This window comes from Calonectris borealis, chromosome 7, assembly GCF_964195595.1.
Source record: "Calonectris borealis chromosome 7, bCalBor7.hap1.2, whole genome shotgun sequence".
Lineage (NCBI taxonomy): Eukaryota > Metazoa > Chordata > Aves > Procellariiformes > Procellariidae > Calonectris > Calonectris borealis.
This window is the reverse complement of record NC_134318.1, coordinates 28,804,192-28,830,617: the sequence shown is the minus strand read 5'-3', so window position 1 is coordinate 28,830,617 and position 26,426 is coordinate 28,804,192. Positions and strand designations below refer to the sequence as shown.

The window sequence follows — 26,426 nt, the reverse complement described above, 5'->3', positions numbered from 1 at the left end:
ACTCTCCCACCTGATAAACCAAGGTATCAGCTACTCAACATGCACTCAAAGCTGTATAAAAACTAGTGGCATTCAGCTCTGACTTACATGAAATCCCATAGCACAACCCCGTACCTCTCTCTAAAAATGAAATGAACTTGTTTCAACTTAAATACTTCGCTACCGCATGAAAAAATTGTTCACATTCTGCAAAGGAAAAAAAAAAACATCCTGCATGTGACTGCACCAGAAGGCCAAACACAGCATCTCCTTACAGGTCGCAGACAACATTACTGCAGTCTTAATGCCATTCATTACAGGTTGCCTAACTTCTTCTATGTAGCTGGAGGCTTGTAAAAGGAACTGAATTTCCTTTGTGCACCACTGAAAAAAACCCAGGAAAATTAAAAAGGAAGATAAAGACAGCTGATGGCAGCAGGTGAAAGAAGCAAGGTACTGCAAGGCGTATACCATTGGCCAATTACGTATCTGGGACACTGGGACTTCAGTGAAATACCAATTTCATAAATGATGCAACTACCTCACTACCAGATCTCATACCACGCTAATTCCATCCCATAACCAAACATGTCAGTCCTGGGTAAAAACATTAAACTCTTGGAACATTTAAAAGTAGGTAACCATTTAAATAATGTGTAAAAATGTGCTTATTGTGGCGTTTCTTATAGAAAAGTTATTTGATACAAATATGCAGGACTTGAAGACCCTGATTTAATCAAACTAGTATGAACAGGCTTTGAAACACGGTGTCTGTTCCAAGGACAAATCCCAGCTGTGGGCCAGCTCTCTTCCTCTCACCGTCTTTCATCCACAATCCCGTGCGAATGTTACCAAAATTAACGGGTTCAGCAGACCACCCTGTGAATTGCTGTTTCAGTCCCAGGAGAATGATGATAACCTCAAGCAGCGACAAACCGCCGTCTGAAGGAAGGATCATTTGGGATCTGCTCCCCTTACCCAAGATGGTCAGTTTCTAGCCCTGGATACGAGGCACGATAAGAAAGGTCTGAGGACAGATTCGTTCTCCATTGTGGTTTTAGGTTATTTAAAAGTGCCATCTTGGACCTATACCATTTCACTTTTCAAAAGAAAAAGTTACAAAAACTGGTAAACAAAAAGTTAGTCAGCATACAGCTAAGTTTATATACATTGAAATTTACAAGTTTGTCATTAAGTGACTTCTGCCACAGACCACTGCACATTTGTCCCTAACAAAGCACAACGCTTGAACCAATGGTCATTAGAAGTGACAACGGGTCATTGCTTTATCAACAAGCATAAAGATAGTCAAAAATAGAACTGTAGCTACTTATCTTTAAATTTGCTGATTGACACAAGCAATCCCTCCCATTTCTGCAACTTCCTGCTCTGTGACAGAGAAAAAAACTGCATCTTTATAGATACTTCTGCCAGAGACCACTTTTCCGTTGACACATGAATGCAGAGAACTGTCATCAACCACAGCACCGATTGAGAGGGATTCCTCCGAGAAGCTATAGCCCATGCAAGATTCCTTGGCACTTCACACAGGACCAGGAGAGGACAAGGTTTCTCTTTGTTAAAACAGTGTTTTCAGCAGCATTATCCTCTTCCAACAAATTACAGTCTGAATGTGTGATGGGTGATTTTCGCATAGCCCCTTCTACCAAGCTGGCTTATTGCTGGCTTTGTGCAGCTAGACCATATGAAGATCCCCACCACTACCTGCCCAGCTGTTAAGGGACTATAGTACTGGAACAGTTTGCTGTCAAGCACTTCACAGGCTTCTTCCAAGGATAACAACATCCTTTGGAAATCCTTCCATTTTAGCAATTTCAAAACAACCCAGCTTGCTGTAAAATTCCAGGATTCTTTTATCATCTGGTCTTACTTCACAAAAAGCCCCACGGGAGCCTGAAGAAGGAAGAGAGAAACAAACCACTGTAGGAGAAGAGTTACTGTAAAAAGCACAGACATCAAGTATTACTAGAGTTCCCACCTATTTTAACATTTAAACCCAGTGAAACCACTGATCCAATTCCATATGGATCATAGTGCCCCAAAGAGACCAGATTTACAGCAACATAGCTGACCACTCCCTAAAAGGACTGCACATTGCAGACGTCTTGTCAGTCTGAACAAACCCTCTGCACACCTTTTATTTCACATAAAAGCATCCTGAAACTCTGACGTTGGCTCAGAAAATAGAGGCACTAGAAGAGGACACCAAATCGTGCAAAGAACTGTGAACCTCAGGTGCGCAGTAAGGCAAACAGCCAAGTACTTCCCCATATTGAAGGTTTTGGTAATTACCCACCAGTGCACACTGCCGCACATAAGAAAAAGTATCATTACCAATGCCAGCAGGGGAAATATAAACATTTGTGCGTTGTTCAAGATTTAAAAATGTGTGCTCTCATTGCCAAATTGCTCCCTCAGTTCTTCCTATTTTCTATTTTGCAGGATAATGGCTAAAGTGAAAAGCTACCTTTTACAGAAGACAGGAGCAGAAGTTAGCTTTTACAAATTATTTACCTAAATCTAGAGTGCCAACTATGGCAGGAGTCTAATATCTCAGGCTGACATGCAAATGCAGTAACGTTAATATAACCATCCCGAGTTTGTCTTGCATCCTAGAACCAACACGTAATTAGGAAACAAGGAATTTTGAGTGCAAGAAGCTTACCATTAGCCTTTAGAGAAGAAAGCAGGCAGGCCATCATACTTTTGGCCACGCTTGGATCTGTCACTTTTTTGTGGATATCAATCTTTATCAATGATGGAAAGTTGGCAAGAAATGATTCTGGCAATACTTCTTGCTCTTCATGGAAGCTTAGCATTATTTTCTGAAAAGAATATGCGAAGCAGACATGTAATCACTATCCAGCTTTTCATTTTCATTCATCTTTATTAAGGTAGGCTGCTTGTCTCACAGATTATACCTCCAAATCAGCATGCTTTTCAACCACATCTCTGATAGCCACTTTGTTTCTTACCTGCTGAATTGCTCTCTGTACTCCAGATAAAAAGGCAGGCTACAGAAGCTTTTCAGACTGTCAAAGCAGGAATGCAAGACTCCTTGCATGGCTGCTCAGCGAGCCACACTTCAAGTGAGAAAAACCATAAGCCAACCCATAACAGTTCGTGCGTGGGTATTCCTTTTCTTTGCATTTTACATGACCAGTTTTGGCTCTAAGTGTCCTAACCTTCTACATGTATTCTTTGGTTCACAGCAGCCTGGAAACATCTCTCATGTTCATGCAATTATCTTCGACTACTTGCCCCAACAAAGCCAAATTTGTCTCTAGCTTGAAAATAAGCCTCGTTGACCACTAAAGGATGTTGTTAATCACTAAAGACTATCACAATCACCCAGGAAGGTCTTTAGGAATGTGACATCAGACATTAACTTCATGCAACTCATGGGAATGGAAAAATCAAGTGAGGTAATGCAGAAATAGACAAAGCCAAATCTGAAATATACTCAAGTCATTCCCCCTGCTGGTTACTGAATTTTAAATCCTTTAGGGAGCACTGGCTCAGGTAAACAAGCCATCTAGCTTCATTTCTTGTATAACTATCATAACCCAAAGTAGGACTTCATCACACAAGGAACCATAACATTAGCAACCCCCACATTTTTTTTTTCCCCCAGATCAAGTTTAAATGCAATCCCCTCAAATCTATAAACTGCCATCTCCCAAACTCTTGCAGTGACAGTCTCTGTTCAAAGTTACTGCTTTAAACTTGTTAAGCTACTTCAGGTTTAGAACCACGCCTGCTCCTCTGGGTTTTTCTTTATCACAACTGTAACAGGCACAATTCCATAAAAAGTGTTCAAAGCTAGCCACGCTGGCTTCAAGCACCAAGGCAAAAGTTGTAAGAGTTTCTTCCAACCACAAAAGTGCTACAAGAGGTAAAACAGGTTATCAAGGAGTAGGGTGCAGGAGCATTAGCTTTGCTTCAAAATCTGAATTTACATATAGAGTTGAAAGCACAGCACTGTGCAAATGCAGAAGAATCAAGTCATAAAACTTATAGACTGCAGAATTAGCTCCACTTTGATAGTAATACAGTAGAGCTATTAAGATACCTTCTAGTCACAGCTACCCCAGAACACTGATATTTGCTGCAAGGCTGGTGTGGGGTTTTTTGTTTGTTTGTTTTAAACGTAATTCACTTTTCCCCCTCCAAACATGCCCATAAGTAGTGGCCATTTTCACAACAGGGTGACAAACATTTTGCTCAATTTCCAGGAAGCTTTGCTTTGCTTGTGGGAAGGCCTGTGCTCTCAGAGTCACGATCTCTTTTAACATCGAATAAAGCAAGGGCACACTGCCATATATGCCATTTTTGCCCTGCCCTTACCAGCTGGGGATTCCCTTAGGAGGCCCACCAGTCTGACACCAGCCTTTGTATTCAGACAACTTGTTGGAGAATACTTTCTGGAAAGTATTCTTTCCCTCCTGAGAGGGGAAGAAAAAGGCTAAGAAGTGGTGTTTCTGGGCCTGCCTCTACTACAGCTTTGTCGACACTTCCTTCCACATGCAGGTGCAGATCAGCACCTCTTAACATTAAATACATTTCTTTCCTTGACAAGAATGCATCAGCTAGAATTTTTCACTATTTCTGACAGTTCAGTGACACTTTTGTGCTAATTTCTTCCAAGAACAATTCAAGATACTGATTTTTAGCACTTGCTAAAGGTGAGATGTCATTTTGCACCATTTACAGCTGTCACACTGCACAAATAGCTCATAGATTTTAACATCAAAACCAAGTGCTCTAATTTGTTTTCCATACTTAAACTGATGTGACTATTAGGGGTTAGTCTTACCTGCAGCATGGGGAAACTAATATCTCATTTTGCAGGAGAACAGAGAAGAAGCAATCTTTTATTTTCAAAATGTAATTTTCTCTAGATTAAGGTGGCTTACATTTACTGCACTGATTACTACTAAAGTACACCTCATGGGTGTATTACAACACACAGCTGTATCCGACTGACAGTGAATAATTTTACTGTCACCTTCTAAGATGTCAGATACTGTGCTCATCAAAGACTTCAGAAAGGTACGAAAACTGAATTACACGGAAGCTCAAAATGCAGAAGAAGAACAAAGACCTGCTTCGGAAAGAAAGAGTTCAGCATACAGTTCTAATCTTGTGGGTTATACCAACCTCTGCCTCAGACAGCTCCTTGTCACTATTTGGTTTAGTATATTTTTCTTGCATGAAAGGGATCCAAGACATTTTGCATTTTTTAATGAAAGGAGTCACATCAACTGTTCCCAAAGCATAGCCACATATGCCATCCTCATCTTCTAAGACGAAGCAGTAATCCAGGCTGAGGGTGAGCAGACCTCCTACTAACCTGCAGAAAGAAGTGTCCAAATTCAGTCAAAAGAAGGTCACTTTGAACAAGTATGCTCTTCAGGTACTCTGGAGGAGACTCCAGGATCAACCAAAGAAGCGACAGAGTCCTCCAGTCACGGAATTAGTTCCTACAAAGCATTAACAGACTGATCAGCTGTCAAAACTCAGCTGTGAGCAACATCTGCACCTCAGGATCCCATTTAATTCCATATTCCTGCTTTTCTGACTCACTAGAGACACAAACTTCCTTCACCTTTTGCCCTCAGTTTCTCTGCTGCCATTACCTCCTTGTTCTTCCATCTTCTTCTCTTTCGGGTATTTTTTGACAGCAGTTACACTTCCTTTCTTAACTACCTTCCTGTAATTCACAGAGCAGCCTCTTTACAACGTTCTCTCTAAATTAAACACTCGAGACATAAAAAAAAAAATACTCAAAGTAGCTCATTTTACAGCTCAGATTTAATGCCTTTTTTTTAAGTTTATCTCTCCTGTCACTGCTTTTTCTTTTTAAAAGTTGATACAGGTAATCTGTAACATGTATTTCAGAAAAAACTCAAGGCAGTCGGCTGGGAGATTGGTCCTCAGAAAAATTTCAATTATCTGAAGAACTACACTAGGTTGGAAAAAAATACCAGAGGGTAACTACAGACTATGGACACTCTCATGATAGAATTTCACAAAATCTGAAATAATAGGATACTACGATGCACAGGTTTCAGCTAAGTCTTTTTTGCAACAGCTCACAACAGGTGACCAGAGCATCTACTGAGACATAACTGTCAATGGCACCTCCAAGAAACCAAAACCCCAATTTCCTGAGGCCTGCAGAGAGCAGATTTATTTTTTTTTTTTAAGTCAAATGCTCTTTGCATTCTTCCCACACACACACTTTTAAAAATTCAAATTAAATACAGTGTCAGGACTTCATCCTTCAGAACCACCTCTGTAGGTCATTCATTCCTAATACATACTTGTCTCCAATTAAATCAGGTAAACTATGGAAGGGTTGATCAGCTCCATCAGCATACATTTCTCTGCAGATCTTATATACAGATGCCTAAGAGGAGAGAAGAGATGATTTCAAGTCATCAATTGCATTCAAAACCTAACAACTTTGTTCTAGAGAGATTTCATTAACAGCTCCACTGTAAACTAGTACTGACAGACATTTAATTTACACAGAATAAGAGTACCTATCTATGAGAAAGGATCTATATCCCCCCCCCCTCCCCAAAAGTAACTCAAAGTTGCCTATCATTGTGGTTAAGTTGAATGGCTGGGAAGGAAAGGCTGGAGGTCAACCTCCTGCACGTTCTAACAGCACTAGATCAATCCTGAGGGTTAGTTACCAAACACTCAGTGAAGACCAATACCCTTGCTAGGAAGTCCCTTTCCAAACCTCCAATGTTCAAGCGCAACAATTTAACCACTATGAAGGACAGACACACCCCGACTTTCTGCATGTTACAAGGCTTTCAGCTGAATCTTTTTAATGAGTAAACTTGTATCAGTCTCACTTGAAATAAGAAACTTTACACTTTTCAACAAAAAGGCTTTGCATTTGACATGTCCCCGGCCTCCTCTCATAAAAAGGGAACTCCTCCTCAGAAGAAATATTCTTTATGACTGCATGTTTAGCTGCATCACCAATTGTTTAGGTGGCTTCAAAATATCAAGTCCATTGCCTACAAAGGAACAAACCAGCTTAGGTACAGTCCTGCATACCTTAGGGTATGGAAAAGGCTGCTTTGCTGCTCCTGAGAACAGCACTGGACAGAGCTAGCCTACAAGTAGCAGGTAAAGGACATGTCTTCATGTGCTAGCCCTGTCTGTCTGACTGGCTTCAAAGTCAGGATTCATTTGAGCTGCTATAAACTCAACCTAGAAACTTATGTTTCAAATGAAACACTGTTTAAACTGCATCCATAAAGTGTTAACTAACTGTTGAAACTGCAGTTTCAAGTATTCTTCTTGCTAAGCTAATAGGAATGAAACTACACTACAGATCTGTTCAGTGGAACAAAAGGGGGGAAAAAGCTCTAATCAATAACAATTAATACAAAATTCCTGGTTTCAAAGCATCAAACACTCCAAAGCAGATTTGACAACAATTCTTCCAAAATCAGACCAAAAAGTTTACAACTCTAACTGAAATGATAAGAATGGCTAAAGTATCATCATATTTTGCAACTACATTTTGAGACGCACTATCAACGTTCTGCCTATATAACTGAGAATATCAGCAGTTACCACAATAATTACTGAGTGAACAGGTATACACACCCTGTAGGCTAATCCATTGCACGTGTCAGCACTGCAAGAATTCCTCTACCCGCCGTGAACAACTTTAACTTGACTTTCAGAAATAGGGAAGGCACTCACAGATTTAAAAAGGTGGTGGGGTGGGAGACTGGGAATCAAGATGTGGGTATACCTGTACTGTTGCACAGCACATTGCTGAATCATAGGCAAGTAACTCAGCCTCAGTTTTCCTGTGAGATTGCGTTTGTGCCTTGTACAAGATATTGGGACATCTGTTTCATTAGGGGATGAAGGGACTCAGCAGTAACCAGTGTTGCCACAAAAGGAAACGCACCATTAACAACAACAGTGACAAGTGTCAAAAGCAGTTACCTCATCTTTAGGAAAGTAGGGTCGTATGGTGTACACTTTGGAAGTGGGTGTTAATGGAGGTGGTTGAAAAAAGAGGTCATTTGCCCCATCAATAGGCAGCAAACGCTGTGAAAACAAAATACTTAATATGACTGTATGAACAACAAAACCCATCACTCTTGGGTGTGCACTGCAGACTCCCAAATTAACATTTGCTACTTGCAGGCACCCCAGAAGAAGGTGGGGTTGGTATGCTTTACAAATGCAAAGACCTTATTTGAATAGAAAATATCCAATTGGTGTTTTAAAATATGCAATTGAAACGGCACATTAAGAGTCTGTTAATCTTATCTGCTTTAAAATACTTTTTACCAATCATATCTACACTGTCTCTGTATAAGAATATAGAATGTCAGGAGGAAAGGTTTGGTCTGAAGAGGGTTAACTGGCCAGAGGAGACGCTTTATCCCAAAAGCAATGCGCTGATTCAATTTGCTGCGCGCAGAGCACCTGTGAGGGGGGAAAAGTATAGCGCCTGAAAAATCCATGAACAAATTTGAACATGGTATAAACAGTGATTTAAGAATATTTGCCAATTGAAATCTTTGCAACAAAGCACATTACAGCTTTATTTAGAGAGGAACCAAAATTTGGATGACTATCCCTTTTGCTCATGGAATTCCCATTGGCAGACAAGCATGCGCGCATTGTGCAATTGCGGGCGCAGATAAAAATGCTGTGCGACCTGCAAAGAAACAATGTGAAATGTACAACTAAAGCCGCTGCGCTTCGCATGCGCGTGGGACAGGCAGCATCTCCTTGAGAAATTACTGTAGAAACGGGAGGAAAATTATTTTAAACCAAGCTGTAAGGCTAATGGGCTTTGGACCAGAAAGCCTTCGGCAGACCAATCCTTCCAGACCTCTGATGTGCAACAAAAGGTTTCTCATAAAACAAAGAAAATGTCATTCAGTTGTGAAGTCATATTGATACCTGGAACTCTCCTGCTAGACCACCTCTAAAGGCCCAGGGTTCTTGGTCTCCACTTAAGAACTGTGCTGAAGATTGACTACGACACCCTGTTGAGATCAGATCCAAGCGGAGAATGTTACGAGAAGGGGGATTTCCTGGGTGTCTAACATGTCCAAAAAGCTAACACACACTTGTGGAAAAAGCTCTCTAACTGAGCTATAATCCAGGGCTTGGGGGGAGGCTGTAATAATGTATGATTTATAAAGATTTTGTGCTTGCGCACTAATTGCAGTATTCCAAGTTTTTGATTACCTATAACAGACTAGTCTAAGGACAGGTGAGGTGATTCAGCTAACACACCTCATTCCAGACCAGAAGGCACAAGAATGGTGCCATGTACAATTACGTAAGCTTCCCAGACATTTTCTATGTTTTTTTTTTGTTTATTTGTGGCAGAAACATCCATTTCATCTATGAAAAGATGGTATCTTGGAAGCTACATGGCTCAATAGCTATTATTGTAAATTTTAGATCAAACAAATGCCATTACCACAGCCCCTTGAAAAAAAAAAAAGGACCTTTCTGAAGTCACATTTTAGTAATGATTGTTTCTAATCTTGTCAGAAAATTAGGACTGGCAATAGATGCAAACAGTCTGGAACAGTTCAGGCAGCCAGGACAGTTGTATGAAACAGTAATCTCACAAGAGACTACGCAGATTTACATAATCTAGGCCATACCTTCACAATGCTGCTGGCATGTTAAAAAGCTAAGTAGTGTTAACTGGGATTAACTCGCAATTTAACAGTACACCCTGTTGGCCACAGATAATACTAGCTTTGCTTTTTAGCATCTTGATTTTTATCTCCTCAAGCATATCAGATGCACCAGGGTCCCTGCTGATCAACCAGCCACAGCAGGCCCATTGAAGTGCTCAGTTTTAGTTTACTTGCTTGCTTTAGAAAAGAAACTTCCGTTAGCTGTTTGACTTTTAATACTGTTCTGCCAGCAGGGCAGCACAGCCTTCAACAACTAACATAACATAAATGACAACTCTGGAGAGAAAAAAAAAAAAGCATGGTATCTGGAGTGGAGATTTCAATTACCCGCCTAGTTTTCTGACAAGATGAGCAGCGCAAATACTCTTTTCCTTTTGTGGACAGCAATCTACCTCCTGTTCAAGTAACAGTCTCAGATCAGTACAGACAAGTATGTTGTGCTAGTCAGAGAGTCCCAAAGTGTGCCAAGTTTGACATTTATTAGAGTTTAGGAATATATGTTGAATACAAGCTACCCTAAAGTATGGTAAATTTCAGAAACAACCCAAGCACCAGAATCTGAATTTGGTTTTCTCCCACATTTTAGAATTCTCACATAAAAAGATACCCTTCACAAGGAAGTTTAGTCAATAACTTGGAAGACAGTATCTGTCTGTCCTTTGAGACTACAACTTAACTAGCACTTCCAATTATTACAGTAAAGAGCTGCGTGAATGAAGAGCTGTATAAATGAAAAACATAGTTAATGCCTTAGTCGCTGCGCAAATGTGACTTCAGTTCATGCCTATTGCACGTCTAATCTATCTGAGCTGCCTCACAGACAAAACCTTTCCATTTTAATTAATTAATGACGACGCGCTGTGAACATCTGGCGCTGTCCATCCAATAGCAGTAGAAACTTGTGCTGAGGATTCTCCCATCTGTACACAATGGGGAAGAAGACAATAGAAGTCATTAGTAATCCATAGTACTGTACAGCCACACTAATTTAAGGGACTGAATGCTAGCTGGACTTGGGAGGAGAGGTGAAGAAAGTAAACATTCAGTGGACCATTGAGCACACCATTGTGAAAACTTATTTGTTTGGATTTGTAACATACTTAGCTTTATATAATGATGCATTTTTATATAATGATGTATTTTATCAAAGACCTTTGCTCTATATGTATTCATACTAGTAATAAAATGCAATCTGAAGACAAAAGCATCCTCTCTCACAGAAGCACTATTAGCATAAGAGTATTAAACTGTCAAAAACTCTTAAAATTAATTTTTCAACTATCTAATACCAGTTTGAGTACTGGAACAGAACAGTGCCAGTTAACAGAGCTAGTATTTACAAAGTTGGCTTCTAATGTGAACTATTCCAAATATTTCATGCATTTAAAGACTTGAACCCAACTTTACAGGGACACTGAAAACTGAAGACCATTTCAGCTGAAATCAGTAGATAGTTTCATAATTCTGAAATGTAGTCTTAAGTTGGGCCCTCAATGTTTAGAGACTACAAGAATCACTGTTCTCTTTATAGAGCTTTGGCCTGGAGTTTTAAACGGATTAAATTATCAAAAAGAGAGCATTCTTTCTAGCTAAAGGTCAACATACAGCAAAAATAGTGAAGTTGGGGGAATTGTGTCACACTGGTCTTAAAAATGCACGAACTAAAGCTTTTAAAACAGCATTAGGCAGAGATGTTAACATACTACAATGCCGGCGAGTTTTCCTCCCAAGCTAGTTTTCTCCTCCATACTTTGCAGAAGGCAGTCTTAAAAGCTCTTCTTCTATATCAACCACGCATACAGGGATCAGATATTTAATAATCACAAAACACAGGAAGTTGTTGAGTTTGGACTGACTTGATAACTTAACAGGTCTTCTCTGTCCCTGCTTAAACCTGCCAGTATTTAAGAGTATCATTTAAAGACAATCCAAACACTAGGACTAGACCAAGGTTGTGTAATGGTTAACCACTGTGAGGTTTGTGACAGCTACAAAAAGTGTGACGTGAGACCATCAGCTTTGCTGCCTGCTGTGTATGTCAAGCAAGTCCACAGCATATTCCTTAGAGTTGAATTGAAACCTGAAAGTGAAATGAGGTCACTAGAATTACCCAGGCCATGCTGGTGCTATCTGCCAACTTAGGATCCCCCAAAAATCTTTCAGGGAAGAAAAAAAAAAAAAACAAACAAAAAACAAACAAAAAAACAACAAAAAAAACCCCAAAAGCCACACATTAAAAAAAAAAAGAAAAGAAAAAAAATCTGTTTCAAGATCAGTTTAAGTCTCAGACTGAATCTGTCTAGAGAGCTCCACGGTTTCCACCCATTACCAAAAAATAAAATCTAAAAAAAAAAAAAAAAAAAAAATCAACAATTTGGAAAGTGTTTAAAGGAAGTTATTTTGCACCAGAATAGCCTTACGCTAAAGCTCGCATGCGCACAGGGCTGGGAGGATCGGCTTCCTCTTGGCCAGGCCCATTGAAAGGTCGCTTCTGCAATTGTTCTGTTGAAGACAGCAATAATGTTATCAAGACAGAGCAAGCAGCAGATGGCTGATGTGGTCACATTTCGTAGTGTCATTTCCAATCGTACACCAGGGTATCCAAGGAGTTACATGGCATAGTCCAGTGTGCATTCAGTCAAGAGTAAGTTAAAGTCTACACTTACGTGTCAGCTGAGATTCAAGTTTCATTAGCCCAAGAAGAAAATCAAGGTCTCCAATCTTAAGCATCCAGCAGACTTCACTTATAAAACCAAAGCAAATTCACAGCAAGCGTTGCTTCAAATAGTGAGACAGGAAAACCTTTAAAACAGGGTCAAACCAGACCCCATGTCCAAGAAAACACATTTGCCTAATACTTTGTTTTCCCCGTGGGCTAATTAAAAACAAAAAAAAAATACACTATCTGGGATTATAATGGCTCCCAATGCACCTACCTAACCACTGCACAAAAGATTTCACCATTGACATAATACTCTTGATATCCCAGACGTAGGAGTACATGTCATAAAGGATTGTCCTATTGGCACAATTGGAGAGGCGAGTGAACATCCCCATCACCAAGCTGCACATCTCTTCAAACTTGGCTGCCCGGTTACGCCATTCTTCTATCTACGAACGGAGGCAAAAGATCCACAAGATCAAATACAGCCTTCTAGGGAAGAGAGGTACTCTAAATATGGAGGAAGACTATACAATTCATTACTTCATTTTACCAGCAGGGACTACCGGACCACACGTGACTCATGGGTATTTTCTATGGCTGTTAGAAGTAAGGCCAGTATGGGGTTCACTGGTCAAATACAGACACCAGACTGCCTTCATAGCTATGCGGCATACAGGGCTTAAAGCAGTAGATTCCACTGGAGGAATGAAAGTTACTGTGACCTGTGGTTAGCTATACACTACCCTTCAGGTTCTAGGAAGTGGAACACCAGTCTCTATTACAGACAACAGATAACATTGCTCAGGATTTTGATTTAAAAGGAGAGAAACAAGATTCACACTCACTTTTTCAGCATCCTTTCCTTTGCAATTAACACTGACAACACTGCTATTTGCTCTGAGCCACTGGAATTCTCTCAGCATCTGTGCACCTTTGGGCCCATGTTCATAGGGAAGGTAAAACAAGTCAGCGAGAAGCTGCAAGTCTTCTAAAGTCACTGGTTCTACTGTATAGAGAGGCTTTTCATTTGGCCCGGGCACAAACTGTTCTTTGTTAATTTGCTCATCAGTCTGCATAGGGGCAATGTCACTACCAGAGTCTTCCTGCATAGACATCTCTGGGGACTTCGATTCAGCTATGCTCTCCTTATCGGTATCCATTGGCTTCAACTCCTCTGCCATCTTGGCTTCGGCAATATCTGTCAGTATCTGATTAGCATTCTTGTCTGCGTCATCTTGTTTTTCCACCACCATGTCCATTGGTTCCTCATCAGATTGCTTCTTCTCTTCCTCCTTTACCAAGGCTGGTGACTCGCTGCTCAGCGCTGCCCCCTGACTCATGATGGGCTCTTGGTAAACTGTGGTAACCACAGTTGCTGCATTTAAAGAGGATGGGGCCACCAGAGGCCCTACATCCCCTACAGTAGTTTTAGCACCACTGTGGGCCACTTGCCTACCTGGGAATAAAAAGAAACAAGTTTAGAATTTTCAGTATCTGCCAACTAACATTCAAATCAGCAACTTCTGCAAATCATGGATGATTCTGTTGCCACAGCATCCGATGAGCGCAGCTTCCTTTTGGTACTTTGCCTGTTCACTTCTGTTATTGTAATTCTAACTACTGACTGGTTTTTGCAAGTTAGCCCTCCACATAACTGTTAAGCAAAGATAGGATGGGTTAGGAAAATTAGTTAATATTTATGTGCTGCCAGCAGCGTTTCTGACTCTGCCGTCAGAATAAAAAGCTCTCACAGTTAACTTTTTTCCTCTGCATCAACTGACTTGTTGAAGTTTTAATTGGATATAGAGCATGCTTCAAAATAAAGGGACTGATGTTTAAATATTTCAATTGCAACAATGTCTTTAACCTAGGGAAAATGGAGATATCCAAAACCAGACTGAACACGGTCTTGGGCAATCTGCTCTAAACTCACCCTGCTTGAGCAAGGTGGTTAGACTAGGAGATCTCAAGAGCTCCCTTCCAACCTAAACTATTCTGTGAAAATGGAGGAAGATGACACCTTAATTACTACTCCTTACCCAATGTTTCTGCTGCAGCTGAGTTTGAGAAAGATCCAAACCCCTACTGCAATTCAAAAGGATAACTCCTTTCAACTCTGCGCTGGTGCAGAAGAGGTTCTTCCATTCCACCACCAGTTATCAGAGAAGGGCACTCTGACCACCTCAAACCCACACTTGAGAAAAACAGATTTTACCACAGATCCCAAGCTCCCATTGCTACAAGAAAGGTGTACAATGCTGGAAGGAACCCAGCTGGTTTCTGTACATAGAAACTCAGAAGCCATCTTAAAACAACTGGAAGAACACAGACTCTTCTGGGGCAGAAGTAATGTTTACAATAATCTAACACCCACTTCAAAAAACCCTATTCTTCCTATTCTCTCAGGTCCCATGGAAGCCTAGTAACAACTGCGACTAGCAAGATCCAGACTCTTTCCTGTCTTGTATCATAAGCGCCAAAGGATCACACGTCAAGGTCACTTCTGCTGATCAGTCAGGGCACTACAGGCATGCTGTAGATTGCCAAGCATTCTTCTTTCTTTTGGTTTCCCCAATTAGTAAGGCAGAAAATACTTCCAACTGAAAAGTATACAAATTGCCAGGATCTGTAAAACAGTTTTAATCTAAATGCAAGTACTGAACATTTACCCCATTTTTCTACCAACCCCAGAACAATACCAAATCAGACTCACTGCTGTATTGCTGAGGTACCCCAAATTCCTGCAACCATTCCGTTAAGGCCAGCTTCAGGGCCATTTGTGGGCTGTAGAGAACATCTGTTTCAATGTCTTCATCGCTCCCCTCATTTTCCAATTTAATCTGGATAGAAACTGTACTATCTTCAGTATCAGCTACAGAGACAAGTTTTAAGAAGTTATCATGCAAGTTTCAATTTAAATTAAAAAAAAAAAATTCATGTTAAACAAGGCATTCAAAAACTCTCCAACAGCCTTATTTCACAAAGAAGGACAAAGCATTACAGCCTAATTTAGACAAAATAGAAAACTATGGTCACCATCAATGTCAACACAGAACCAGTATGCAGAAACTAGATATTCTGGCATTCAGAGTTTCTCTTTGGATCTGAACTGCTTCTATTCCAATGAAATCAAATCCATGGACACTTATGTCACATTTGGGCATTAAAATTGCTTGCTGAGAGTGTTTTTCATACAACCACAGATACCTCTCAAGACTAAGAAATTCTCTGATAGCATGTGCTACAGATACTTCCCAGGAAGTCAATAAAACAATCTAGATGCTCGTTATCTTTCAAGCAACTGCGCTTTACTTATGGCATAGAAAATGCTAGGTGATCTTAAAAGAAAAAGTTGGCAAGGAAAGGCTAGAATAATTAAAAAAAAAACCCAAATCAGTGTAACTATGGTTAAGCATAGATCCCAGCACAGTTACGCATACTTACTCATCACCACATCTTTTCTCACTCCATTCATGTTAGACTTGTACCAGGTTGCAAGCGTGTGAATAGCAACATAATTGGCTTCAAATTCACAGTTTGGATTGGTCAGAACTCCCTTTAGTCGAGGGATGAGCTCAGTTGACCGACCTTTGTAAGGCCCAAGAAAAAGCCTCTTTTGATCATAATCATTAGCATGAATGTTATCCCAGATAACTGGTGCTCTCCTGATGATCTTAGAAACTTCTTCAATGGACTCTACTGGAATGTCTTTAGATACAACTTTCGGACCTAAGAGGGAAACAGGATAATCAGAGGGCTTTGCATACACTTGAAGATTCAATCCCAAGTAGTTGGACAGTTTATTTTACTAAATACTTATGAGAAATCATTTTTAACACCAACAGTGAATTAAAAAAAAAAAAAAACAAAACCAACACAACAACAAAACACCAAAACACCAAACAAACACAAAACAATTTTTACCTGTCCATAACACCTCAATGCCAGGGAGCAGCTTTTCTCCTACAGTCCGTAAATACGGCGACTGGGCAACATTTGGATAACAAAAAGTTCCACAGTACTCTGTACAGGAAAAGAAAATGTCACTGGTAGGAGAAGATGCACACATGACAACATACTCAACTGTCCCACAAACACATTGAGAGAATATTACCATTTGAGAAGAGAAACATCTATAAAATTAATAAAGAAAGCCCAAAAGTCTAAAGTATAAATAAAAAGGACATTATGAATGATACTTAGCATAAAGATCAGAAAGGAAAGATAGGGAATTTATTTAAAATTGCTCAAATGTCAAAATTAGGAAAAAACTAATAAAGTCCATAAAAAGAAGGGCAGGTTACAGCAGACAATATGCAAGAGAACTAGAAACCCTATGACTGATTACGAACTGCAACTACCTAAAAATATTAACACCAGAACACATGTCTCTCTGAAGTTAAAGAGGAGGTCTGCAACAGAACGAAACTACTACAGTGTAAGGGTATAAACAAATCAACAATGATGATAACATTGCTACTGAACTGAATTTTCCTTGCAACAATCCACACCACCGAACACTCTGATTCTCTCTCCTTTACAATATTCTTACAGGTATTAGAGGAAGTTCGCAATTTAAAAAAAGCAATGACTGGACCTGAGTGCAAGTCATCTTATTTTTTTCATAAATAAATAAATAAAGCAACTCAGTGATTAGTAGAAGTGGGTAATCTTATTAAAAACAGGTACCAATGACAGAAGTGAGCACAGATTGTGCTGTACCTCTTCTTTAAGAAAATTCTAAGAAACTAACAGCTAGCCAGATAAGAAGCAAAAAGATTTTGGTACAAGTCAAATAGAAGTCTTCCTTTAACCTAATTTTCAGTTCAAGCTTCTTGAACCATTCTATCAAGCTGCCTTCTTTGCTTGGCATTAAGCATTTCAGAGATGTGTAGATTTGGCAAAACCTCTGCATATATTTGAATTACTTTAACCTTTCTTTATAAGTCAATTTCTTCAAACAACCCCAAAATACTCCTTAAAGCAGTGATTAAATATTAAACCAGCATTTTGACCACTAAAATAACAGGCTCCCTCCTTTAAGGTTGAACTAAATGATACATCTCATTTTACCTGTAGGACAGAAAAGGAATGTGTCTGGTTCTCCTAGATATTGATAAATTTCATTCGTGATCGAGACTTGAGCGTGAGCAAAGGAACTGAAAACTTCTTTGTCTGCTGCACACATGTTGTGATCGATATCATCAAAAAGCAGTGCAAAAGATCTGCAGCCAAACTGGGAAACCTAATACAAGAGACAAGAGCAAGAGGTTTAATTTTTTAAATTATTTTTATTTCTTTTTTAAAATCAAACTGTAGAATTTTTGAAAGGAAAAGCTACAGAAATGGGGGAGAGAAGGTAGGGGAGACAACACACAATGAATGCCTATCTTCTGACCCACTGCTCTGCTTTTCTCAAAGATTAGACCTCTAAAGACCTGCAATCTGTTCCAGTTTTAACAATCCAAAGCTGATCTCACTGGACAGACAGCTGGGAAAAAAGCTAACTCTGTAATAGCTTTTGGACAAAAGAAGTCAATTATGAGAACAAAGGAGATGTGTATGTCAGGTCTGCCTCCAAAGGCGTTTACTGTGGATAAGAGTTCTTGCTTTAGAAATGCATCTTGGCTTCAAGGCCCTAAAATACTCTGAAGACAAGCTCCCAAGAATAGCCTTCAGGATCCAATACAAGATGAGACTTTTTTTTTTTTTAATCTAGATGATCACTGGCCACTTCTGCCATGCAACCTGAACACATCAATTGGAATTGTTCGGAGGCATCCAAACTAACACTAGTGCTGAAAACACTAAAGAAGCTAGTGAAAAGCTGCAGGAGTGAGCAGGGTACTGAAGTTTTCAAATTAAGCAGCACTGCAACTGTGGTACGTTTGTGTCACACTCACCTGGTCCAGCTTGCGTTTCAATGTGGATACCTCTTTAGGATTGGAGAAAGTGATGTCAAGTCCAGGCGAGATTGCATATATGAACTCTATTTCATGTTCTCGTGCAGCTGATATTAGAGTCATTAGCTGCTCTGGAAATCAAATTCAAATATTTCAGAAGAATTCAACAATTAAAAAAAAAATCTCAGACATCATTATAAGTAAATTATAAAATGCAGATGCCTCTGCTACCGTAATAAAAAAAAAAAAATTGCTGGAATTTCTTAAAACTAACACGGCAAAGAGCACCAAATTATTTGGAAGAGTTCTCCAAAATTATGCCAAAAGAAATATAACAACCGTCCTTGTATTATTATTTTCCATGTTAAAATTTTTAAAGATTTTAAAAAGTCTCTTTATCTCAATGTTGTGAGACAAATGTGGACTTAGTCTGTTTTTACAGTATGCACACTGACAGTTCTAGAATTACTACTCACTTTTTCCGCTTTTGTCACGCATACTAAGAGACAATTCAATGTAGTAATATCACCCTGCATGACACTGATTCATATACTATTCATATGACTGAAGCTTGGGGCACATGAAAAAGGGTTTTTTTTAACACCACTGTGTAGAAGTAGTTGCTTTAAGAAACAAACTTCAAATTCAGTCTTCCATAAAATGAATAAAGATAATTATTTTTATAATATTTAATAATCTTTATTGTTATTGGCAATTATCTTGCAGTATCTTTTAGATTATATTTCTGCAGTGATTCAAAGAGGCCTTCAAGAAGGATTACTTAATTTCAAGTAAGTATCATTTTTCCCCTCACCCAAGGAAAATGATAATCCCCACAGGCTAATAAAACACTGTAGATCCCATAAATGCCAGAGGTGGATAAAAAGCCTCACACCAGCTTAAACAGGTCTTTTATGTTCTGACTAAATAGTCAGAAGCTGCTTTTCTGACTGGTACTCTTTTTATTGAGACAAGCACTTAATGAATCACATAAAAGGGCATGCTATTCGCTCATTAATCTTTTTTCTTTTCTGAAGCAAATAATTTCCACTTCAAAATACAGCACAGATGTTCAAGAGCCAGAGGAATAATTCTGAGCAACTTTTCCCTAGAAAAAAGTAAATCTCATATGACAAAGCCTTAAAAGCAGTTTTAGAAATCATCTGTAGAGTTATAGTTAAAAGAAGTAAATCCATACTGGTACCAAAGCTCCACTAAATACATCTGCAGGGTATTAAGAACAGGTCTCCACTCACCTTTTGAAATGGCTACTGTGATTAAACACACACAAGCATATGTAGTAATGACCAACTCATTTAAAAGTCTATTTATAGAAAACACAGAGGGGAAATAAAGGCAATTACCCGCTTCCTCCACAGAGTACATTTCTCGCCAGAACATCCTGTGCTTGTAGTCATCCTTTGGAGCATACAGGTATGTATTTAGTCCCCATTTCTGCAGTCTATAAACATAGGAAAAAAGCCTTCATTGGGAGAATAGTCTACAAATTCAGGAATTCTACATTTTACTTGATCTAATTCTAATTCTTTTATTTGATGTAATTTATTTTTTTCTTCGTTGAACAATGTGTTATGCTATTAAGTCACAATAACTTTACGCACAACTGATACTGGACAAACTCAGTTTAGGCAAGATGGAAAGGCAAATATGAACCCCCAAGAATATTGATATTAGGCAAAAAGCTACTCTAAGTTAGAACAATAATTCTTTTCAGGCTTAAGTGGAAGATTATGATTATATTGCAACGGAATGTGCTGCAGTAAGAGGAAGCATGACTTGCCTTCTAAAAAGTTCTTTCCTCTGCTCCATAACCCAAGGTCTTCCGTAAAATCCTATGGGAAACAATTTTAAAGTTATCCAGTTAGATGTTAGATTATTCCTGCTCCATGAAACATTACATTACAATCCACCATTTTCTTCCTCTTCTGCTACATTCATCAAAAAGCTTCCCAAACCAGAAAGAAAAAAAAAAAAAAAAGAAAAAAAAATCTAGTTAGATGGCATTAGGAAAGTGTAATAACCTAAACTGTTCTAAATTTAAACTGCAATTATAACTTATTTAATTTCTTATGATCTAAGGTCTTATCATTTTGGTCACTGAAGCAATTAATTTTCAGAATCCAAACTATATTCCTGAGCATATGCCCTTGACAAGTCAAGTCAGCTTTATTGTAAGAGCAGACTGAACAGCCATAACATAATTAAACTATCACTCCAGACACCTACAAAATAGATCTGATTGTAATGTAAGCACTGAAGACACCTGAAAATATTTACCAGCTTAAAAATGCTTAACCAGTGGTACAGATTAGCATGCTAAATACACACACAGAGTATATAAATACATACTGAGGTAGATGATGTGTAATTAAAAAAAAATGTGCAAGTGAGTCAACAAAATGCTTAGGATTTCATTCCTTTTATTCAGTTTAATGGGCTCCTTGTCAAAATTAACTTGCAAGCTGATATCTTACTTTACAATTCCCACATCTTTACAAGCTAAGATTATGTCTTTGAATAATCACATAAAAGCATCTACAGAAGTGATTTTAGTATAGTGTATATTCAAAGTTACGGAATTCCATGGAAATTGTAACTGCTTCTGGTTTTAAATCTAATCCTTACATTTAGAAACATAACACTTTAAAAAGCGCTCTCAATGTACTTTTAGTCAAGTAAATTCACTTAGACCTATGTGCAAACAGTTCAACCACAAGTGGGCACTTCAAAACAAAGCTTCAGCTTGGCACTCTGTGCGGAGACCAGAGACTAAAATAACACTGAAATTTAATAAGCTCTTATTTTCAAACAGCACGGCCACTCAGCAATGAATGATGCTCCTAATACACAAAGCTCTGAAGTCCTCGCAGAACATCAGTTCAAAAGGTAGACAATATTTTCATTTCCAGAGCTATTCACATTGTAAATCTGTAAATATTTGGTCTCACAGAGGTCAAAAACACCCTGCTATGACCTTTCAAAACTCAAAGCTGATGCAACTGAAATGTTTTCTATATATTAACAAGTATTTCAGTTACCTGTAAAGTGAACAATGCTCTTTTAAGAAGCTTAAAGCAGGCTCAAGTTTTAAGAATTAGTCTCTGAAAGAGTGATCTTAGACTAACTGGCACCGCGAAGTGGCAAAGCTGAGTAACTACTACTTCACACAAACTGCAAAGTGACAAACGGAAGACAGTTCAACAGAGGAACAAACCAGAGAGCAGCTGCAAGGCACAAAAAACTCTCAGTTTATTTCACCCAGAACAAATTTCTCATTTTCACTAGCGTTACCTAATTCTGACTGATGCTGCCCTGAGGAAGCTCAAGAACCCACAAAAGGAATGAATTACTGTTATACCTAATGAATACCACCTATGTCTCATAACTTGTTCAGACACTTTTGCTTATACCTATGATACTACTGCTTCAGACCTATTAGCCTAAAGCAGAGCAGGGGCCTACTATAAAAAAAAAAAAAAAGAAAATCAGATAACAGAAACTAATTAAATAAGACTGAAGAGAACATGCTAATCCGAAGCGATACTTTTCCATCTGTCACCACATTTCTTATATTACTAATGTCATCAGCTGATAACAATTCTTGGATCTTTCTATCCAACTAAAAATCAACCTAGTTTTGTATTACTCCTTCAAGACTGTGTGTCAGGTTAATACAAAGACAACAGATCATGCCAAATACCTCATCCCAGTTACAATGCTCTCCATCACTAAAAGCCAGGATATCCTGGAGGCAGAGCACCAAAGCTTTGCATCCAGTACTCTCTTAGATCTTACTCCTCCCCAAAACAGTGAATTTGATATCTGTCATAAGCTCTTCACATTCTTAGAGTGCACACCCAGTATTTTCACCCAGTATTTGGCCAATTCTCCCCCCGGCTTTTCTACAAAAGATCCAAACTCTCCATCTCATTGCTTTAATTTCACCATACCTCTAGTCCGTTTTAACTGCTGCACTATCTTTAAGTATTTATCTACACTTCTATTTTTCTCTTATCCCTATAATTCTCTTGAGTCACTAAAGAGAGAGATGTTTTCACCCACTACCATTTACCTCATTCACCGCAACAGTCTGGTTTTCTGTTGTTGGTGGTGGGTTTTTTGTTGTTTGGTTTTTTTTGGTTTTTTTTTTGAAACACTCCCCTATGCCCTTTTTTTCCTGTACACATATTAATGTTAGACTGGTAACTCCTAAGTAGCGTTAGACTGCTTCATTGGGCAGAGGCCATTTTCTTGCTTTGTTTTATGCACAGAACAGGCAAGAACACCTGCACCAAAATATATGCAGAGATGATCAGCAATGTAACTAAGATGACAAAAAAAAAGAATATGGTATACGCAGTGGTTCCGATATAAACCTGGATGAACAGATGATCCATGGTCAAGGTCTATCGGCAGGAACACGAGAAAACATGCTGTTACAAGCTGTATTTCTGTTCACTGTTATCTGTCTCCAAAGCCTTCAATTTAGCATCTATCTTCACAGAATTAAGTCTATTAACAAAGTAAAGACATCTCTCTCCATGCTTACTGTATTTAAGCCCTAGTAAGTGCTAAAAAATAAAGGCATTAACTGGGCCTAGTGCACCTCGCAGAGTGACATTTGCAGAAGCCACATGGTCTTTTCTTTTTAAGATATGAACAAAAGAGATTCTGCAACTAATGCAGATACTGACTTTGATAAACTGCCTGTTTCCCTCTCCATTCTATCTGTTAATCATTTTGTTCTCCTACTGGAGATTCATTATAGATACAGAAATGATAGCAGTCTACAGGAATTCAGAACAATTCCAAACCAACTACTATGTTGGGAATAAACCATTTTTCTTGCTGGCTTTCAACCATCTACCTGTCAGAAATGCAGATAAATTCTGTAGTTACTGAGAAATGCAAAAAGAGTTCCTTTATTCTGCAGCTTCTGCAAGAATTTAAACCTTTTAATGCTGCCAAACTACACCAAAAGACAGAAGAGGACTGTTCTACAGTGCAATTAAAATGGTAAGCTACAACACGTTAGAGAACAGGGAGCATTTAATATTAATTCCAGAACAGACGTCTATGGAATCACCTATTCCCTACCCAGGAAACTGAATCTGAGCCTCTGGTGCACAGGAAGAGCATGTACAGCTGGCACAATCACACAGTAGCTCTTCTCTCTCTCTCCCCTACCTCCCTCTAGCAAGGGAGCCACAGCACTGCCTCAGTCTCCATTAGGAATCATCGGCCCGCCGGGGGTGCCAGGCCTGCCCTCATCCCGCCGAACAGCTGCCATCAAAGGGCACTCCCTGCTAGCGAACAGCTTCCAGCACAAGCCCCAGGGGCAGCAGCCCCGCCCGGGAGCCTCGGCTCCTCCCCGCCCCCAGCCCTCTCTAGCGGAGGGAATCCCGGCCAAGAACCGCGCACCACCCTGCTCGCAGAGCGGGCTCCTCCGGGCGTCGCTCTAGGCCGGGGGAGGAGACGGGGAACAGCAGCGCCAGCTGGGAGCAGTCCCCCCCCAGTCTCCCGCGGATACCGACCCCCCGAAATACCCCCAGGCTCCCGGGGACACCGTCGTGCCCCGCGCCTCCCTGGAACACCGACCCGTCTCTCCACGCCCCCAGTCTCCCAGGCATATCGGACACCCCCTCCCGACAACTCTTACCTTCGACGACGCCGCAGAGGAAGCGGCGGGAGCCCAGTGCGGTCTCCGTCTCGGTGTCGGTTTCCTCGCCCCCTGGGACCGGCCCCGCGGCGGCGCCCGGCGGCTCTAAGGGAGCGCCGGGCACTCCGGCCGGGTTGGGGCTGCCTTGGGGCTCCTCCAGCGCCGTCTGCCCCTCCTTCTGCACCATCCTGCCGCCCGCCGCCAGGACCCCCGCTCGCTGGGCCAGGCCGAGCCGAGCCAACCTGGGTCCCTCCCTTCCCCTCTCCACAAGCCCTTTGTCTCCGCCGCTCCGGGCCGCCGCTGCTTCCTGTTTACGGGGCCCTGCGCCTGCGCGGGGAACCGGCCCCAACCGGTCCGCACCGCTCTGCCCGCAGCCGCCCCGCTCGGAGACGCGCAGAGGGACCGCGGCGGGGGCCGGGGGAAGCTGTTACCTCCGCGAGGAGGAACAACGCGGGCCGCCACGGCCTAACGGCCGCCCCTGCCGCGCTGCCGGGACCGCGCCACTCGAGCGGGAACAACGGACTGAGGAGAGGGAGTTACCTCAGGGAACAGGCGGGCAGGCGGAGGGGGAGCTCGCTCACAGCGCATGCGCGGAACGCGGAAGGGCGCGCACTGCGCCTGCTCGGGAGGCCGGCGGGGGGAGGGGCGAGGCCGCGGCTGCCCAGAGCGCCTGCGCGGAGAGCCGGTCCGTGCCCGGGGCGCATGCGCGAGAGGCACCGGGGAAGGGGAGAGGCGGCAGTAGGACAACACGCAGGTGCGGGGTGGGGGAGAGCGCATGCGCCGTGGGCTTTGTGTAGGGAAGCGGCGCCGGGGGGGGGGGGAGGGTGGATGGGTGGGAAATGAAGTGTTTACTTCGGCTCTGCGCATGCGCTTCGGGGGACAGCGCGTGGAAGCCGCACGGGCGCGCCTGCGCAGGACAGAGGCGCCGCCGCTCGGGCAGCGGCAGCGCGGGGTCCCTTGAGTCGTGACCTACTTCTCGCGGCGCCGCCAGGGACCCGCAAGCTAAGCGGGGCCTGGCGGGGATGCGGCGTGGATGGGAGACGGAGCTGCAGCGTCCCTGCCGCAGGATGGAAAGGGGCCGCGGATGGGGTGCAGGGGGAAAACCCCCTAGAGCTGCTCCCTCCCTCCCTCCCTCCTAGCACAGCCCGGCTGATGTTACGCTTGCAGATGTTTCCACGCCTGGAAGAGGCTACGAGGATGCTGAAGGACGGGCTACAAAGCTGAGATCATCTCAGTAAATCAGAGAAGGGGTCTGAGGTCAGACAGCATCATCTGTCCCGGGAGAGTCTCCAGCCGCATGGGAGCACATGGGGCTGGGAGCAACAGGCCCCAGAGCATGAGTCAGAGACCACAGGGCTGAGAAGACCTCCTTTGAGGCTATACAGAAAGGCCAGTGAGGTAATCCTTCCAGCCCACCAGCACTGGGGAAGCCACGGCAGGTACCAGCCAACAAGAAACCAGTGAGCAAAAAGCTGCTGGAAACCCCACCTTGTGAGGAAGGGCTGGAGAAAGCTTGCAGACATCACAGCAGCCACATCATGTTTCAGCCAAAACTGAACAAAATGAATAAAAACTCTGATTAAAAACATCCCCTGCCGATTTGGACACTGTTCACCCCTACCCAGCTCACTCAGCTTTCGCAAAACCCTCTGTTGCATTTTTGAAGTCTATTTCTTGCTCTTCGAGCTTATTTCCACCAATGATACTTCGGCATGATGAGAAACCCAAGCCGGCTGTGTTTCTGGCTCCATCTATACCCATGCTCAGGAAGCTGCAGCAGAGACTCTGGCCAAGGAGCATCTCTAGTTACCATCACACCCAATTTAAAGCATTCAAAGAGCAAAAAATAACAATTGTACTGCTGCCCTAAATAGTAACTAGCTGAATTTATTCATATGCAACAAGACTTTATGGTAGGGTTAGAGAGGAGAATTTGTGTGGAAAACACACAGTACTCTCATACCACCGTATGCAGAGCTGGACAGTTGGCTGCTACGTCAGAAGGGACCCTGAAGCAGGCCCGCACTCACAGCTTTGATAAGCCCAAAATAGTCCTGCGGTGACAATTCCCCTAGTGTTGAGATCTCATCCTTTTATGAAATGTGTTTCTAGGCAGTATTCAGGATGCTGGAGTGAATCACTCCCCAGGATGCATCAGCTGCCTCATCCAGTTCCTCAGTTGTTTTCCCACATAGCTACTATTCCTTTTTGCTCGGAAAGCTGGGAAAAAGATGGCTTGAAACAACACAAGGCTGCCCTTTTCCAAGGGCCCATCAGCTCTTCCCTCTGTTCTTCTCAGCATAAACCCAGCAACTTTGCTGTTACTCACCCTTAAATGCCACATCCTAACAAGGGACACCAAGCCCTGCCTCACACAGCAGCTTCTCATAATAAGCTGATGACACCCCTGGAGGGATTGATCCCTCCCTGCCCTCAGCCCCTTCCCTGAGGGCCCGCAG

The 26,426-nt window shown here is 41.5% G+C and overlaps 1 protein-coding gene across 2 annotated transcripts; it reads right to left on the bottom strand.

Moving 5' to 3' along the window:
- Positions 1-1,119: 1,119 nt before the first annotated feature.
- OGA (O-GlcNAcase) lies at positions 1,120-24,524 on the bottom strand. Of its 2 annotated transcripts, XM_075154875.1 has the most exons (16): positions 23,968-24,524; positions 20,089-20,140; positions 19,652-19,749; positions 18,288-18,418; positions 17,458-17,629; positions 16,309-16,407; positions 15,829-16,113; positions 15,098-15,256; positions 13,230-13,840; positions 12,656-12,830; positions 8,962-9,047; positions 7,990-8,094; positions 6,327-6,412; positions 5,161-5,353; positions 2,666-2,825; positions 1,120-1,893 (listed from the first exon to the last, which is right to left on the bottom strand). In XM_075154875.1, the coding sequence occupies exons 1-16, from the start codon at positions 24,152-24,154 to the stop codon at positions 1,757-1,759; spliced, it is 2,736 nt and encodes a 911-aa protein (XP_075010976.1). In that variant the 5' UTR covers positions 24,155-24,524; the 3' UTR covers positions 1,120-1,756. The 2 variants fall into 2 exon arrangements, with proteins under 2 accessions (XP_075010976.1, XP_075010977.1); XM_075154876.1 differs by lacking the exons at positions 8,962-9,047; positions 12,656-12,830.
- Positions 24,525-26,426: the final 1,902 nt, after the last annotated feature.

Coding starts and splice junctions, on each gene's coding strand:
- OGA (XM_075154875.1), bottom strand. CDS start 24,154: ATGGTGCAGAAGGAGGGGCAGACGGCGCTGGAGGAGCCCCAAGGCAGC. Junction 15,257..15,828: donor GAGAAAAGATGTGGTGATGA/GTAAGTATGCGT, acceptor TTGTCTCTGTAG/CTGATACTGAAGATAGTACA. Junction 9,048..12,655: donor ATCTTTTGTGCAGTGGTTAG/GTAGGTGCATTG, acceptor TGATCTCAACAG/GGTGTCGTAGTCAATCTTCA.